This window comes from Argiope bruennichi, chromosome 3 (assembly GCF_947563725.1).
Source record: "Argiope bruennichi chromosome 3, qqArgBrue1.1, whole genome shotgun sequence".
NCBI lineage: Eukaryota > Metazoa > Arthropoda > Arachnida > Araneae > Araneidae > Argiope > Argiope bruennichi.
In genome coordinates this window covers 29,345,911-29,365,544 of record NC_079153.1, presented here as the reverse complement: position 1 = coordinate 29,365,544, position 19,634 = coordinate 29,345,911, and the positions used below count along the sequence as shown (strand labels likewise).

Here is a 19,634-nt window from a genome sequence, read left to right as displayed (position 1 = left end):
TGCCCTTTCATTTGAAAATTTCACGTTACAAGAAATCTAGATTATTATGGTTTTAACTGGACAAAACTGGAAATAACTAGAGAAACCCGCTCTTTAGAATGAGTTTTCCCTAGTTAATTCGGATTTTCCCTGGCGCTGTCAGCTAAAACACGCGTTTTGACTGATTTCGGCTTTTTACTGTCACTGTTCAGGTTTATATATATTATATATATATATATTAATGCTTAGAGATGGCTCATATTACAAGAATCACACACTAATTTAACATAAACGAATTTAATGAACTGGACGAACGGTTGGGCCGTTTTACATTGATGGGCGCTATTACAGTACTGAAAACAGTTTTAATGGTGGGAATCACCGCCGCCAGGATGACGTTCCATACACCACAATCGGCCATCCTGATGAACTTGACGTCCTCGTCAATCTGAAAAACTCAAAAAAGAAAACTTTAGATTTTTGCAAAACAGAAAAAAAAGTAGGTGCTTTATGCAATTGTAGACCAAGGCTTCATATAATCTGCTGCTGTAGAGGCATGGTTGGGGCCTTCGTGGATTCCCACTTTCTCCACTAGGTACCTCTCGTGTGGCTTCTTGGCTGTGATGCGATAAGGACCATGAAACTTCGGACGAAGCTTCAAATCATTGCCGAATTGGGTACTCTGTATGGCTACTAAGTCACCTGGTTTATACAGAGTCGCTTTCTTCCTGTGCTTGTTGCGAGCTCTTTTATTCTCTTCTTAAAGGCGCAAGTTGTTCTGTCGTGCTGCTTCACGAATGTCCACGCGGCTGTCGATGACCATTTGTTCATATTCTTCCTGTAGGATGTCAATTTTCTGGTCATTTTAAGCCTCATTTGCACATCGATTATAAGTTCTAAAGGAGTAAATTTTGTACTCCTGAAGCAGTAGAGTTAAATACACATTGTGCTGCTTGAACATGAGTGTACCACTTCGTGGGATCATTTATGGAATGTTTGGAAAGCAGGGAAATAAGAGTTCCATGAACCCTCTCCACCTGTCCATTTCCTCTAGGTTTCCTGTGGTAATTTGAACGTGACTTATATTTTGATTCGCGCGATAGTCAGTGAATTCCTTGGAGGTAAATGCGGAACCTTTATCCGTGATGATACGCATGGGATTTCCGAACACTGCTTCCTGCAATTGCAATTTCGTAATTGCATCATTTGCAATGACACCTTTAACAGGATATAATCAAAAAAACTTTGAGAATGCATCTATTACGCTGGGAATATGATTGTAATTTTTATTGGTTGACACTAAGGGTCCAATAAAGTCAACATGGTAAGTACTCAGAGGAAAGTTTTCCTTCGGAATCGGATGTAAGAATCCTTCAGGCTTATCACACTTTCGGTTGACTAGAATGCATTCAACAAAGTTCTGTATTATCGATTCTATACTTTTTTGCATATTCGGGAAAAAGTAGCCACGTTCGATAATGTTTTTAGTTTTCTCTCCGGCTAAGTGCCCTTTTGAAGGTTTAATTATTTCAAGTATTACAAGCAATCGACAGTTGTCCTGGCATTTATACAAAATGTTATTTTGTAATACGAAATCAACTTGGTTGTTATCTTTACATAATTTTTTCAATTTTTTTTTATGTATTCACCTGACATGTGTGCCACTTGCACTCGTTCTGTGAACTACTCATCATAAAGTGCAGTCATGACTGTTAGGTGAAATGAATCAACGTGACGCATTTGACTGCCGGAGCGATGTATTATCTCATAATCAAAATCTTCGAGGTATAAAACCCAACGCGCTATTTTAGGAATTTATTCTTTTTTAGTCATAGTCTGTTTGAGCGCAGAGCAGTCAGTGACAATTTTAATTTTTGTACCTAAAATGTAAGTACGGAATTTTGTTAATGCTTTAATAACAGCTAAAACTTCTAATTCATAACTCGATAAATTTTCTTCCTGAGGTGTAGTTTTTTTACTCATATAAGATATGGGATGTAAATTATCATTGTCGTCAGCTTGAAGAAGGATTCAACCGTAACCTAATTTAGAAGCATCTGTATGGAGTTCCAGTTTGGAACCTGGTTTGTACAGATGTAAAACTGGATCTTGCGCTTTTATTCTCAAACGCTTTTATTTGTGGGGTACCGAATTCAAATGTTACATCATTTCTAAGTAAATCGCTTAGAGGTCTAGTTATTAAAGCATAATCTTTAATGTACTTCCGTAAATATGCCGTTAAACCCAAGAAACTTTGGATTTGTTTTTCATTACGTGATTGAGGAAAATTTAGTACTGCTGAAGTTCTTTCAATTGATGGCCTAATTTGCCCATTTTCGATGAATTGACCAAGAAAGTTAATTTTTTTCTTTCAGAAACTGACATTTTCTTAGATTTAACTGTATGTCAAATTCAGAGACTGTGTGTAAGACACGTTCCAATTTTTGAATACCTTCAGAAATGTTTTTTTTTTGGGGGGGGTGATAATATCATCCAAGTAAACAATTAAAGTTCCGACATGTATTAATTCTTGAAAAATTACTTGAATTGCAACATAGCAGGCGCATTCGAAACATAGCAGGTGCATTCGTAAGTCCGAAACAACATTTTTTTAAAACTGAAACAATCCTTCATGGTTAATAAAAGCCGTGTATTTTCTGCTGCCTGGAGTCAAATCAATATGAAAGTAAGCATTTTTGAGAGCTAATGTGGAGAAAATTTTGCCTGGGTGTAACTTACCAAAAATATCTTCTATGTTTGGTAGAGGAAATTTCTCTTTGATTGTTTTTTGTTCAAAGAACGTAAATCAATACACAATCTGGGTTCGCGATTCTTACGCTTCACTAAGACAACTGGAAACGCATAATCAGAATAGCTTTTTTTCAATTGATACCCTGCGCAAGCCATTCCTCGATTTGTTTTGTAACTTGTTGTTTTTCTATGGGAGCAGGTCTGCGAACAGGTGAGGTCACAGGGATGTCATCAGTTCAAATAGACATTTGCAAATCTGTAGTGCGGATTTTATTTGTAGAGTAATTTGAAATTAAATTAATTACATGAAATTTCATATTTTTTTCAGATATACCCTATATCAACATCATTTTCAGAATAAACATTTAAAACATTTGTGCATACTTCCTTCACTAACCATTCAGAATTTACATCAGAAAAACTCTTTTCAAAACAAGTATCAGTTATGAACATCAACAAATTTATCTTTATTCAAAAATATATCATCACTCTGTAAATAAAATTCAGAGTCGGCATTCCTTTTCGAACAAGTAGTAATACTTTTATTTTCATTTAGAAGAGAAATTGAAATTCCAAATCATCTTTAGCCGCTTGGCTATTTTCTATAATTTGTTTAAGCCGCACAGTATTTGTTTTTTCCGGAACTACCTCACCTATTGATTCAGAGACAATAATTAAATCTTTATTTTTTGTATTTTTAAACATTTCGAATATGCCTTTACTTTTCCTAATAACAAATGCTAATATAATAATAATAATAACAACAATGCTAATATTTCTTTAAAATAGAATTTTCTAAAATATACACATTAAACAGTTTCTTTTTCTTGAAAAAGTCATTCTCAAGTATAAAAATCTTAAAATAAATGTTTGCAAGATTCTTTATTCAAAATGATATAGAAATTTCTTCTACCTGTTCTTCAATTATATCCGTTGAGATAATATTGTCACGTAGATACTTTAGTGTGGAACGCAATGGCACACACAAGAAGTAAAGCTAAACCCATTTATTAATTCAATTCTGAACTGAGAACACAGTGACTGACAAATCATCTGCTTTTATACTAGCAGGGAAAATTCCAGAATACTTTTCTGGAGACAGTAAGAAAAGTTCAGAACACTTGTCTGGTAAACTAAAGAAATGTCCAGAATCTTCTGGAACATGAAATAAAGGGAAACATAGAATCAAGGAATTAAATATTTGCACAAACTGTGAATTGCATTGTCTCTAGCGGGATTCGAACTTGCAATCTCTTCATTATGAGATCAGTGCTATGACCATTCGGCTATGGAGAGTCGATTGCCACTTTTCAATGCGGCAATATTCTGCTGGAACTTCACAATTTTGCTGGCTACTGCCGAACCGAAGATTTTCTTGAAATATTTGTCGACCACCACCGAACCGAAGATTTTCTTTTGTCGGCCACTGCCGATCCGAAGATAATTTGACGAAAATTAATAGTGAAATTTCCGGATTCTTACCGGAGAGAAGACTATTTTTCTATTTTCGAGGTCATTGCATACAGGACCGAGCCCCCACATGTACAGACATGCTAACTCTGGCTCGAAAAACAGGCCTCCACTAATCAGATTATATATCAAATCAAATATTTCTCATGGGCCCTAGGGGAAAGTCCGGTTGAGATTCATGCTTAGAGATGGCCCATATTACAAGATTGAGGTACAAGGAGATGAGGTAATATATTTCAGATTTGGAGGAATTTCAGTAATTATCTACATTTTCTTATTGAAAATATGTTGTTTTTCCTCGAGAATTAACCAGCAGTTATTTTTTAAATTATTAATATATTTCCTATCTTATTTATTTCAAATAAAACGCTTAGTGCTTTGCAAAAAAAAAAAAAAAAAGCAATTTATTTGAACAACTTTAGCGAAAAAATACGTTAACTCATTTCAAGTTTCAGCTTGTATATATATACATACAAGCATGCATAAATATTTAAAGGACTAAACATTATTGATATCCATTTAAATTTGAATTAAAGCACTTTATATGTTTTTTTTTTACCTTTTGTTAAATAAAGTTGAACCGTAAGAGATATAAAGATTAAATCATCATAAAACTAAAAATTATACTTACTTTATTAGATTAAATATGTATTATACGCATCAAAATTATAATTTTTATAAATGTCTTCTGTGTGGTAAAAACGTTTTCATTATTATAATCTTGTTCCTTTATAATAAATTTTTAAGGCAAATTTCTCACATTTTATTTGTTACTTTCAACACTCGTCTGAAACGCGGTATGGGTCATCAGCATTTTTCTCACCGTAGCTTCGTTTCGTTATCAGAGGGAGTATCATTTTTACTCTGACAGTGGTTGATTATCTTATGGCGCATATTGTGAAATTGTCAAATCTTACATGCAAAGATAGAAGTTATAATTTGGTAACTTTTTTAAGGCTTGAGCGCAAATGCGACTGAGCGCAAGTTCCACACAACCCTTAGTCCGGGTGAGCTGTCCTTGATCTTCCACCATATAAAAATATACTTAGATACTCATTTTGCGGTGTAGATTCGATCCTATGTGCATTATATGTACATTTACAAATTCTATAAATAACTACTTGTCAATAAATACCAAGTTCAGTTTATCAAGATAAAATTTGCTTAGTGAAATGTATGTAACTCCCAATACAATATTCCAAAATAATAATTGTTTGGAGAAATGTCGGTATAGATTTTGTGAAAACAAATGTCAAAACGTACATTTTGAAGTTCCAGTTACATAAATGTGTTAAAATAAATCAGTACAACGTACGATGTGATAATGAGCAAAAAATATTAGCACTAGATGGAGCTGTCAACCCATAAAATACTTAGAGCAGTTATCCAGAATCCAGAATTTATATAGTATCTAGAAATTAATAAGATTACAATTAATTATCGTGTAAACATTAAATCTAAGTAGTACAACTCATTTTAAATTTTATTTACTTTTATTTTTATTTGATAATTAAATGTTGTGTGGAAAAATATTAGAAAAGGATGGTATTCACGTAAGTTAATTTCCATTGCTCCGCCTTTTGTACCTATTAGGAATAAAATAAACTTAGCATCTTAAAACTGTAAGTTGTAATTGTAGATTAAATTGTATACATAAAAATTCTGCAGCTAAAGTTTTTGACTTCTGTATGAGAAATGGTAAAAATTTTTTTAAATGAATAATAAACAGCAAAAAAAAAAAAAAAAAAACCTGAAAAATGTGAGATTTACATTATTTCAGAACAACTTGATAATGAGAGCGATGTATAAAAATTCTTAATCGAGAAAACAAGGTTCAACTTAAAATAAATTTCGATAAGCCAATTTTGTAAAATAAAGCTCATTATTTTTCTGGAATAGGCTTTAAATTATACAAAAGAAATGAATGTATAAAATATTTTATAGTATTTTTTGTTATTGATTAAAAAATTATAATTAGGATTATATTAAAAAAACTATCATTTGAAATTTTATAACGATAAAGTAAGTAATTTGTTTATTTAGCAAAGCGTTTCGTTATAAACGATAAATATTTTCTATTGAATAATTCAAAAAGAAGGCAAACAGGGTGGAAAGCTTTGTATAAAAGTTTGTAATTGAAGAAGACCCACAAATAAATGAAAACAGGTCCTCATTTTTCGTTCCTTAAAACACTATCAGAATCAGTATGGTACTGCGCGTAATATCACGAATGTGAATGAAATCATAATTATAATAACATGGAATAAATTTATGAAAACGAAGTCAAAAATGGAACGAGGTTTCCTCTTTTATCTCCTTCATGATCGTGATACTGCAGATGATTAACATCAAAGTCAATAACTAAAGAGAGTTAGAGAGAGAGAGCGATGAGAAGAGAGAAGAAATAAAATTAAAAGGATGTTTGCAAACGGAGATCTTAGAATTTGAATTGCATAAAAATAATTCTCATAATTTCTTATTTTACTATGTGAGAAAATGATGTTGTTTTGGCTTGAGGTTTTTGAGGTTGAATGACAGACCGGGTCTTGACATTTACTGGACAGGCCGGGATAGCCTGATTTGTAGAGAGTTGGATTCGCTTCCCTTAGGTTGCGAGGTCGAACCCCGCTTGCTTGGTGGCTGCCGAGCATATAAATCTGTCGTGGTCACAAAGTCCTCCATGTCGAGAGTAATACTACTGGGAGTACTGGATCAGGAGTGATAGTTCTCTAATTCAGGTCTAAATTACGATTTGTGGATGAGTGAATGAAATGCGTGAATGAAGTCCGCCCCATAAAAAAGGGGTTGTGCCGTATGTGTAGTCAAGTCGCACTCTTTGCCCTAGTTGGCTCTATGATAAAAACAAGAGGCACTCCCCCTCAGGCTTAAATCGGCTGTCTTCGAACAGTAGGCTTGTCAGTGGCAAGTGCCGTAAGAAACAACAACATTTAGAAATTCGAGTTACATTGAGTTTGCTCGTGTCGTTGGATAGTACTCGCCGAAATGCACGTAACGATACGAGTTTCATGTTGTTACTCCGAGAAATTCACGATATACGAGTTCTCAAATTTGTAAAAATTTGAATTTTCGATCGAGGTTTTAGCAAAAAAAAATCTCTTTATGACTGGGATCCATACATTCTACATTCCATCGAACGATACCACATTCACGGCGCTTACGTTATTAAGAGCTCAGAAACGGAAAGAGAACATGATGTTGTTTTGGATAGGGAGGTTTGATGCTTGAAATCGCGTAGGCAATGAATAAATCATAAATGGGGCGTCCTAAGCTTTCTCCATATGAAGCCTTGCAAAGAAAAAAAAGAAAGAGAACGAAAGAACAAAAAGAGGCCGGTGCTAATCCTTCAATCAAATCTTCAGAGACAAAAAATTCAATCAACAAAAACGAATTACAAAATTTAAAATTAGAATCTGATCGAATTAAACTTGAACGTAAAATAGCTTCGCAAGGTGAGCGAAGAAAGCGTAAATGTATGCAATGTATTGCAGATTCTAAATCGCAACACTCAACTTCAAAGACAAAACGTGTCCATTTGGATTCTGAATCACAATCGTCAACGTTTAACGCAAAACGTCTACGTTTCTATTCTGAATTTCAATTATCGCTTTCTAGCTCCTAGCAATTTATCAAAAAACCTTCACACATGATACCAGATTTGAAATTTTTTTTTCTATTTTCTTTTATTTTAATTTGACTTCTTGCTAAATCAGCAAAAAATAAAAATAATAATAATAATAAAAACCTTTGAAGTTTTAGCTGAACATTTCAGGAAAAAAATTAATTAAAATTAAATAGTACACTAATTTAATTGTTATCTTTTATATTAGAGAGAGATTATCGAATAACGATCCAAAAAATATTTGAATAAGTTAAAGAAACTAGAATATCGTTTAGGATTGTAATTTTAAAATTCTTAATTTTTCTGGCAAAAGGTCTAATTTTTAAAAAATTCTTAAAACCCAGTAGGTAAAGTTAGAATTAAAAAATATTAAATAATTTAGGAACGACAACTGTGTGCATTCATTGAAAGTGCACTGTTATCATGGGCAAATACCAGCAAAAAAAATTACTCAGAATAAAAAAAAATATTAAAAAGTTTTCTATATGAAAATTTGAAATTCGGTTTTCTAGATGCATTTAGGTACTTTTATTAGTATCTGTATGCCAAACAAATTTGTAATTAATTTGACTTCTTGTAAATCAGCCAAAAAATAAATAAATAAAGGTATAAATCGCCAATTTGTTGCCTGCGCATTTTGAGGCTTCAACAATTTGTTGCCTTCAAATCGCTTCAAAACCCTCAAGCCAAAACAATATCATGCTCTCACATAATAATAAAATAAATAAAAATTTTGAAGTTTTAGCTGAAAATTTCGTCAATAAGAAGAAAATCTTTCTACTTTTCAGGAAAACAATTAATTAAAAATAAATAATAATTTACTTTAATTGTTATCTATTATATTAGAGTGAGATTTTCGAATAACGATCCAAAAAAAAATATTTGAATAAGTTAAAGAAACTAGAATACCGTATAGTTTTGTCATTTTAATCTTTTAAATTTTGCTGGCAAAGTGACTAATTTTTAAAAATTTCTTAACACCCAATAATTTAAGTTAGAAATAAAAAATATTAAAAATTTTCGGAACTACAACTGTTTGCATTCTTTGAAGTTGCACTGCTATCGTGGAAAAATACCAGCAAAACAAATTACTAAATGCAAAAAAAAAAAAAAAAAAAAAAAAAAAAAAAAAACATTAAAAAGTTTTATACATCAAAATTTGAAATTTGGTTTAGATGCATTTAGGTACTATTATTATCATTTGTGTGCTAAACAGCATAAATAAATTAAACAAATTAAACATTAATATCATCATAATGGAAATAAATTCACAGATAAATAGCAGAAATATTTTTTATTGCCCTTTTAACAACAAAACTTGTACATAGTTTACAATATGCTCTGAAACCAAATTCCCCATTATTTTTTAAATGTTCTCTTTATAAATTATTGGATAGCACATAGTTTTGGATAATCAACTTTTAATATGACGTCTACTTCCTTCGTTTCCAGTTCACCTAAAATCCTTCTTTTTGATTCTGAAACTAATTTCCTTGCAAGACGGTCGGATTTGGGTAAGCAGTGGAACTCAACTTCTTTGCTTTCTTTCACTTTTATCACATCTTGTGATTCACAGGCAGGGAGAGGTCTGGTACTGAAGCAAAGTTTATCATCTTTTGGAAGGACTTTGTTTCTCTTCACTTTTGGTTCTGAAAGTAATATATAATGCAGATTATTGTTTCAATTAAAAAAAATATATTTCTGTGTTAAAATTGATAGAAACTTCTCTGAAATGAATAGCATCTTTTTTTTCCATTTTAATGAATAACAAACTTATTATTCTATTAGAGAACAGAAGGGAAAAGTGTTTTCATTAGCCATTGCAAACAATATGCTATCAGACTCTTCTTTAAAGAGTCTGATAGCATATTGTTTGCAGTGGCTATAGTATATTGCGCGGATGTTTAGTTATTAAAATAGAGTTCAGGTATTTAACATTTTAACTTGTTATTTGATGAATCTGAAATATACACAGTTGAATCCGTCTAATTCAAATTACTGGTAATGCAAATTAAAAATTATATACGTTCTTAAATAAATGTAAATCTAGAGACACCAATTTTTTTTTATTTCAATTGGTTAAAGAACGTAATTGAATGGCTTGTTGGATCCATAGAATTACTTTCAAATTCACCGTATCAATGAAAAATTTGTCAAATTGTATATGAAATTTAATTAAAAAATATTAAAATTAGAGAAAAAATGGAGGAAAATGAAATTAATATCATTATTATGTATTTTTTTTTAGTTTTAAGATTGTATAAAATACATTCTTGTAAAATAAGTTTTCGGAGGGTTGGGTAGATGATGCAAGGAAAGTTTAATTTTAATTAATAATTGAAACCCTGACAGTGACCTTCCACATATCTTGAGGAGTATGGACCAGATTTCTTCACGTTCGAACAAAAACTTCTTTTTTTTCTTTTAAAAAACATACAAATAAATGTGCATGGTCTTTATGCAGAGAGAAAGTTACTGACCCAGAACTATGTGTAATGTATTGAAAGAAAATCTAGCATTCTTTCTTCCCTTTTTTTACATTCGTAAACACTTACCATATTCTTCTTGTCTGCTAATTTCATCTATGTCTTCCGAAGGCATACGGCGATAGATGGGCGTGTCACAAATGTGTGGGTGTTCTGGCTTGGATTTGTAGCAATTTCCCAAGGCGCAAGAATTTCCATAGTCATAAATGTTAGAATACAGACACCTGTCTGGGCCTCTCAATTCTCTAACGATTTCGCCATCAAATTCACTGCACAAACCACACAACTCGCCCTTATATCTTGGATGCACCTGTAAAAGTGCAAATAGGTATTAAACATTCTGCTAACTCCTTTGGTCCCAATATAAGTTCCAATTAATTTTGCTTTTATTTTAATTTAACCGATGTGATACTAAAAAAACATCTTCTTCAATGTGCTTCAATTCACTCAGCGAAATAATTTTTAATAATAGCACATAACATATTCACTGGTTAACATATATTTAATACCAGCTGGAATGGTCTCACCTAAACTTTCTCGCATAATCTTTAATGATGTTAAGTCCCCCCCCCCCCATTCTGCATAAAAGTATGGATCTTGAAGAAAACTACTATCATCGTCTGTGCACAGATTTTTATTTTCTGAAAGAAGGGCTGTATGTTCAATGGTCTTGGATCTTTGTTGTAAATTTTTTGTTTTTACTGCCTCTAATGAGCAATTTTTTGCAATTAATCGCCAGAGATTACTGATTAATTAAATTTTTTTAAAAATTATTTTAATAACCATTTTTATTTTTGAGTTTTATGGTTATAACTTTCCAAAATTTTACTGAATGGCAATTATTTTTATACGTTTTTTAAGAATCAAAAATTCTCTTTTATATGATATAAGAGAAGTTATAATATATATTTTTTTGTGAATTTTTAACGATTTTACTTTTTTTGAGATTTTGTCTGTTTTATATGATTTATAAAATATATAGCTGTGATGGAATTCAAATAATATTCATTATTTCATCAAATATTTAATCGCGTGATTTTCTTTTATCAATAGAACAGGGAGAAATTTTTTGTTTATTATCTTCGCAATTTGCGGAATCAAAAACTTAAGACCCATTACTGCGAAAGACAACTTGCAGTCACAAGATGGATCAGATAGAGAGTTTCGTTTTTAATGACACTAGCTGAATCCTTCTCGGTTGAGAATGTTCATGTACACGATTAATAGAATGGGTTAAAGTTTTTCAAATAATACGGCCGTAATATCTATGGCATTAAAATATATGCTGGAAATGCTTGTTGAGATTATAATGAACATTAAATTTTACAATAAAAATTTGATCTAAATTAACCAGAACTAATATTATTAGCCAAACTGCTGCTTGCTAAAGAGGGTTAACTTCTGCCAATTTGAATCAATATGAAGCTTACCTGTATCTTCACATGTTCTCCATCATATGTTACTTTGATTCCAGCCTTCTCGCCATGGATTTCAATAAAGGCATGTCCATCCATAGGTTTTTTAACCACAGCGTAAATCTTTTCTGTTTCATGTAGCATAACTTCTGACAGATATTGGATAGTTTGGGGTTTGTCGTCATATTGAATTTCGTACTCCCATTCTTTTCCAGGCGTCAAAACTACTGAATGCGTTCCGATGTGAAGATGAACCTCCTGAAAATTATTTAATTAAAATAAAATTCATACACAACTGGTTCTTAGATTAGTAGGTAAATTTATCCATACGCAATTTCTTAGTTTATTAGATACGGTCATCTTTTGTATTTGCAATATATTTGGGATTTTGTATTTCTGGAATTTTCATTTGTCGATATTGATGGAATCTGGAATTTTCTTTTTGAATCATTTTAACCTTTTTGTATACTTCCGGGATGCAGTTTTTCTGTTAATTAGAATTGTTACTATCTGCTTGCGTGTGATCACTTGTTTCTAATACGCAACATTCGATATTAGGTTAAGTTTATTCTCTGAATTATCTTTATAAATTATAAACAGTAGTTTTTGATTTCTGATCCAACTTATACTTATTAAAATAAAGAAACAGGAATACATATTTATTGAAATTGTTGATTCTTGGAATATATTATGTTTATAAATTTCGTTCAATTCTGCGTTGCTCTTGCTTTAGGATAGTGAGAAATTTGTTATTATATATAAGTATCGATAAGTACGCGATGGAAAAAAGATTTATCATTTAATTTGTTCCACTGAATTGCTTTTTAGCATTTGTCATCATCCCCCTTCTTAGCATTCACAAATTTTTACTAATGTGGATAAAACTAATTGGGATAAAATGAAGCATAACCCGAGTGGAAATCAAAAGCTTGAATTGCAAAGGAAATCAGTACTACAGGAGTTGAAGCTCCCTAAATCTCAATGTATTGTATGTCGCAAATAACAATAAAGCTTCATATTTACACCACTTACTGCAGTTGCTAATTGCTTGGTAGTTCTCTGTGGAATGTAAAATATGTCAATCTGATAGCAATTTTCTCTTCTTTTTTTTTGTACCATCTGATCTATTTTCCCCTTAACTTTCTAAATATTTTCCTCATTAATATTTACTCAAAAAATTATTATTATTGTATACAATATAAATCAATTATTCTTGTTAAGATAATTTATTATTCAAAATGGAAAAGTAAACGGAATTTGGTATTCTATTTTTAATATACATTCCAACATTTATTGGAATTGTTGTAAACCATTTGTATACAAAGCAGTTGTTTCGCCATACTTGATTCTATTCAATTTTGTCACATTATGACTTGAACAGAATAGAACAGACATGAACTATGCTACTCATTTACAGATAATGTAGGACTACTAAAATGCATAAAATTTCGGTTCAGATACAGATAATGTAGGACATTGAATGCAAAAATTCAGGTTCATTATTTTATAGGTATAGGTCAATATGTCAGAAATATATTTTGAAAACTAGCTGTTTTTTGAGATGGAGGATTGCCATTACCATAATGTTTGTCGAAAAATAGTTTGGTACTTTAAATTATTTTATAACAATTCTATAAGAATAATAATAAAAAAAAAGAATCTCGATTACATGGATTCCTACAATTAATTTTAGTGTCGTATTATTTTAAAAATATATGTAAGAATGAAAAGTGAAAAAAATATTCTTACAAAATTCGGAATTGCTAGAATTTTTGCTTATTTTGCAACGGAGTTTTCTTTAAATTTTAATTTTCTTTGTGGATCTCTAAAAATGTCAGCATCTTCTCTTCATTGATTTACGCTTTATAATCACTCTTCATTTTATTTTTAGTAGTTTGATTTGCCTTTTCTCTTTCATATTAAGGGGAAAAAGATGAAAATTTGGGAACTGGATAACTGGCAATGACTCGTTTTACTTATGATGCCACGTTTTATAACTAAAACTAGTAAATTAGGAACTATATCAGAATGGTGGAGGCTCAGGTCTCTGTGAGATTTCATAACTATATGCTGAAGACATACGAGGGAAATCGTTCTTGATAGAAATAATTACCCCCCCCCCCCTGTGACGAATGACGATGTAGAAAGGAACTCAGCTAATATCACTGAATTATATTTTGTGACTTGGGCTTCTGTTGAAAACAAAATACTCCGTTAATATATTTAATTATTAGATTTAATAAGTAATATTAATTTAACGAATTTAGTTTTGAATATTTTCATACATTTCAGAATATATTAAAAATAGATTACTTACATTTTTAAAAAGCGGACTTTTAGTTTTGGATAAGGAAAAAGAGAGAGAGACATAGCAAATCGGACAATTATCAGAGAAAATACACTTTTAATGAAAGTTCATGTACTCACTTTTGATTCAGGATGGCGTGGATCTATCTTTACAATCACAGCGAACTTCTTGTGTCGCACACAGTGAGTACTCAAAATATAAGAGCATGTCTCTCTTCTTACTAAATGGATAGTCTTCAAGTCGTATGTTCTGACGGAATTCTTCATCAAAGTGCAGGTAGCTGTAACGAACAAATTAATTGGTTAGAAGTACTGATACCTAGAACTCGAAGCATTAACTTTTTTATGATATAAAAAGAATGATTGCTTGCATGCATAGTAATTTCTTTGTTGGTTTGGCATTAAAATTTGTTTAAACAGATTTTCCGAATTTCCTTTCTGTTGTTTTTGCTTTTGGAATGCAATTCTCTGATTTTATCGCAAAAATTTTTTTAAATTTGGAAACAGTAATATTTGACTGAAATATAGATCTTATTTTTAAAATTGAAACTCTCATAAGCATATAGTTTTTTTATTCATAATTTTCATGCTAATTTTATTTTAGTACAAGCAATCAAAAGCTGTCATCCCTCTCCCCCTCCTCTCGTAAAAAAATATTGTGTTTTAATATTAGTTATTCGGAAGAGACTACAGGAATCCAAATTTTTAAATTCGCATATTTTAAATGTTAACTATTTTTCAAATTGAAGTATTAATTTATGTAATATAATTATTTATAAGTACTTCAATATCATAAACAAAATATATAGCACATCAAATCTACTCTCAAGTCCTTTAGTAAGTTAAAAAAATTAAAAATTTCTTGGGAACACTGAAATTTTATTCATATTTCCATATACTTAAACAAAACTGGGATAATTATAACGTTTTTGATTCGAATTTACTGATAATTCTCTGGTTCCTAGAGTTTCCCATTGACGTAAGGTTACAATACTATCTATAATTCTAATGTATTTGAGATAACTTTTATGTCAAAATTAAATATTCTAGGATTTTTTTTTCTTAAATATTTTCGTTAGTCAAATGCATTTCCTCGTGACTGCAAGTGAATAATATTTCAAAGCTCTAAATTTGCTGAAGGATTTCACTGTTGTGCAAATGTATTCAATGAATAGAAGAATGAGATTTTTTTTTATTTAAAGATTTTACTTAAAAATTGTATTGTTCAATTTGAATGCTTACTATACAGTTATTGTATTCAAAATGCTATATATAAAATTAGTTTATAAAAAATATTTTCTTTTATATTGGCATAATTTAAAGAATAGTTATTTGATTACTTTTAATCAAATTTTTTAAAAATCGAAATTGCGTATTGCCTTTTTATAGATAATGCAATATCTATTCAAATTGTCGCATGTCAATTATAAATTATTTCTGACATTTTCATTTGAAAAATATCTTTTCTCTGATCAAAAACTTATTCAGCGTTTTCTTAATTTGAATTTTTGGAAAATAATAAGTTTTTATAATGTCGGTAACTTCGAATTGGCGTAGCTCCAATTGAAACAGTTAGCAAGCTCAAAAAAAGATAAAAGGTATACCTGGATATGTGTTGTTGGTGTGGTATTGAACATAAGTTTCTGGAACGCTGTAAATGCTAGATATTGGCTGAATGAAGCTTGGATCTACTTTGTAGAACTTCAATATTTCTGAAGGCTTTCTTACCACAACATCAACAACAGGCTTGTCCGTCAATTTGTCGATGTATGTTACATCAACGTTAATGTAGTTTGGAATTATAGAATTGATCCTTTTAACGCTGAGGTGATTGAAGAAAGCATGTTTAATAGCAATATCGACTTTGTGTAAAATATCTCTCAGTATAGGAATTTCCTGTACATCCTGAAAAAAGAGTCAGTTATATTTCACTATGGTCGTCTCGTTGAGCTAGCGTTGTAAACAAATAAAATAATTAAATAATGATAAAGTGGAAAAGTAAATTTATAACAGATTAAGCATGCTCTTTCATTGCTGGAATTTTTTTTTAAATTCTGTCTTTGGACCCTGCTTTATTAATTTGTGGAAGCGCGTGGGTTCTTAAATAAAATATCTGCATTTATTGCGTTTATGACAACAAAAATATTGTCTGATGTTTTTTTTGTAATAAAATTTATACACATTCGAGTTTTAATTTGTCTGTAACGTTGATAAATACGGTCAAACAACTCTCTCAACAAGTAAAACAATATATAAAAAAATGTCTTGCTGAACGAGTCTTGTTTCGCAGAACGAGAAGCAGGAGACACCGTGTCATCACACACTGGAATGGCTTTTGATGCACCGCCAAAATTAAAGAATATTTTATGAATTCTGTATAACAGGAAAATGTTGCGGATAAGATTTGATTAGAAGAGGATATAATAATATCCTCTGCTTCGGAACACTCTTCCAGTAAAATAAGGAATATACTGAAAGCTTTAGAAATTATTGCATCGTATGCTGAGAAACATCATTTTAATCGGACAATAGATAATCGACAATCGGCAAATGTTTTAACGATAATGCTATCATATTTTGATGAATAGTGAAAAATACTCTTCATCATGACACTTAAAAGATATCATCATGTGATTTTTCTGGAAAACACAAGCTATAATACAAGAATTTCATTAATCTCTTCCACCCTCTTATAAACCAATCACGTAGGCTATAAAAGAAGTTTTTTTTTTTTAATGTTATATATATAGAATAACGATTCTTTCAAATGATAAGGGTAAATGGATTCCATCTAGGCATTACATGTGCTTCGAAATAGTTAATCATATCTTTCTAATCAAATTTCCGCATTGTTTCATTTAATAACTAAATTTGAGCGTCTTCGAAGTCCTCAAAGAAAAACTCTTTAGTTGTTATAGCAGTTATTTTCGCATAAAACTGTAGTTTTTTGGTATTTTCTATGATTAAACACTATTATTTAACTCGATATGTTTCAAATGTTTAAAAAAAATTGCGATGAATTTACGCTTTTTTCCTAAAGCCCCCGATGTCTTCAAAATTTAATACAATTGTGTATTCTGGTAGATAATACTGTGTTTTAATTTTCTTAGAACTTATTTATCACTTGACTACTTTATAATTATAATTTTTTATATTCGAAAAAAAGTGTATTTTAGTCCGTCTCTTAATTATGTGTATATTTGCTTTTTCCTATTTGGAAAATCGCTGCTTCCTTAACAACTGTCGAAAATTAGATTGAACAAAATGACAAATTATGTGAATATATTTTAAACCTTGGAAAATAATAAAAAGACAATAAAAAAAGGAATTACTAACCTCTCCCCAAAACAAATGAATTTTCATTCTGTTGTAGATGGCATGTTCTTTGATGGCTTTGATGCAAGCAACAGAATGCACCTTTCCTTTCTTCACATCTTCAAGACACTCCTCGTGTGTTTCAGGATAGAAATATTTAGAGGGAAGAGGTTTTTGCAGTCCCTTGTTCAGGTGTTCTTCCAGAGACTTGTATTTCAGGATAACCTTTAGAGAAGAAACAAATTTTGACTGAGAGCGTGAAATTTCTGGTAGGAAAGAATTATTTTAAAATTTCATCAGAGATCATAGAATTTTTGATAGAAACTACAAATTTTAGAGTTTGTAATCCTGCAGTTTAATTCTGGTTAATAATATCTGACAATATTCAATAGTAATAAGTTTTGAAATCAAATGTTTAGAAAGGAGTTGAATTCTCAACAGTGCCTCGAATTGTATATGTGCAGAAATTTCAAAGGCCATTAAATTTAACCATATTATTTAGAGATTTATCTTGTTCTTTTGGTTAAGACCGAAATGATTAGACAATAAATGAAGAATTAAGGGCAATTTAAGAAAATAAATATAAATTCATTAACTGTTATCTAAACCTTGAATTGTAAAGATGTTGAGTACTTGAGCTTGAACTATCAATTTTAAATATTGATATTATATCGAAATACAAACAAAGAAAGAAATGATTCAGAAAGATTATTATGATTTAAAAAAATTTCTTACTTTAGCAGTAACGTAGGGTTTGTCTTGTAACCGAATGGAACCTACTATAATTCCTTTCTGCTGTCCATAATGGTCTTCTGAATACTTGAGTTCATTTGGTCTGTCGAAGTACATTGCAATGAAGTTTGAGGTTGCCTGTGAAATGATAATAAATTTCTTTTATTAATTTGTGATTTTTTTTCCTATAACTGCCAATTAGATCTTCTTATTGGATACTGAAAGAGTTATGCTGCATAATACCATGGGATTTGTCTAAATCAAAACTAATGAAATCACAGTTCCAGATTCTTTTAACCAAAAAATTCGAGTAAAAAATTAATTAAAACTCTATAATTTACTAAGTTAAGAGCAATAAACATTTTTTTAATTCATCATTTTTAATAAATAATGAATAAATAATTAAGCAAACATTGAATAGCCAACTAAACCGATATACACAGTAAAATTGCTTTTATGCATTTTTTCCACATTTCTATTTTTTTTTCTTTTTTATACTGTTCGACCACATTAGTATGTTTTGTTTCAAGCATTGGTAATATACATTAAATTTTAGGCTAATTTTGCCTACAAGCTGATTATATTTCGATCTGTATACTCGTGACTGAGCAAAAGCGACAACTCAAAACTATTATAAGCTAAAACAATGAAGATAAATTAGATGAGAAAATAATATGTGATCTTACCAACAAAATTATAAAGAATTGTTAAAATTACATGATGATTTGGTAGCTTATTTTAATAGAATATAAAATTTCTACTCTGTTGGAAGAGAATGCGCTAGTTGTCACTCGAAGTGCGAGAAAGTCAAATCAATTAGAAACTTAACTTGGAACTGAAAATGGCGAACTAATAGCATTAAAAGTGTTGAGAAAGCTTTGCTGTTTAAAGAAAACTTTACAGCTTGTAAAAATTCAGTGCCTTAACATCAGTCTTGCTTCAAAAATTATTGGATAAACTAGTTTTTCCGATTTGAGATATTTTTTTTTAACTTAATATAGTGTTATGATGTATATCTTCCTGAAAATTTATTATGTGTATTTTAACTTAAAAAAGAATGAAAGAATCTTACTCCAAGCGGCAGTCCATGGACTTTGGCAGTGGCGTTCATGTGAACATGGTGATAGTATCCATCTAATGTGCGCTTGTGCGCCACGTGTAAATAAGCCGTGTTAGTGTCTTTGTCACTAACTTTCTGTTCAACAGAAATGGTGAGACTGTCATAAACGTGTGACAGTTTTTTGATTTCTTCTTTCAGTAAATTTTCTTCTGATGTGATATTCTTTTCACTGACTTCATCAATGGTAAATTTTTTGAAAAAGTCAAAATTACTTTTTGATGTAGACTTGATGAATTCGTGCTGAAGGGTGATATGCATCTTAACCTGAAAAAAAAAGTGTGAATATATTGATGAATTATTCTAGAATTCAGTATTTTTATAGTGTTAATAGTTTCGAATTATTAAAATCATTCTGTAGAAAACATTTAATTACTTCATGACTAATTTTTGGAGAAATTATGGTAAGCCCATAAAGCTTC

General features: G+C 30.5%; 1 protein-coding gene across 1 annotated transcript in view; it reads right to left on the bottom strand.

The window, feature by feature from the left end:
* Window positions 1–9,150: 9,150 nt before the first annotated feature.
* LOC129963676 (uncharacterized) overlaps window positions 9,151–19,634 on the bottom strand; it is a 35,606-nt gene continuing 25,122 nt past the window's right edge. The window contains exons 19-26 of the mRNA XM_056078174.1: window positions 19,168–19,479; window positions 18,099–18,233; window positions 17,385–17,588; window positions 15,653–15,953; window positions 14,169–14,329; window positions 11,757–11,999; window positions 10,396–10,636; window positions 9,151–9,489 (exon numbers count right to left, since the gene is read on the bottom strand). Coding sequence (XP_055934149.1) covers window positions 9,227–9,489; window positions 10,396–10,636; window positions 11,757–11,999; window positions 14,169–14,329; window positions 15,653–15,953; window positions 17,385–17,588; window positions 18,099–18,233; window positions 19,168–19,479 — 1,860 coding nt within the window. The 3' untranslated portion in view covers window positions 9,151–9,226. The remainder of the gene's footprint in view (window positions 9,490–10,395; window positions 10,637–11,756; window positions 12,000–14,168; window positions 14,330–15,652; window positions 15,954–17,384; window positions 17,589–18,098; window positions 18,234–19,167; window positions 19,480–19,634) is intronic.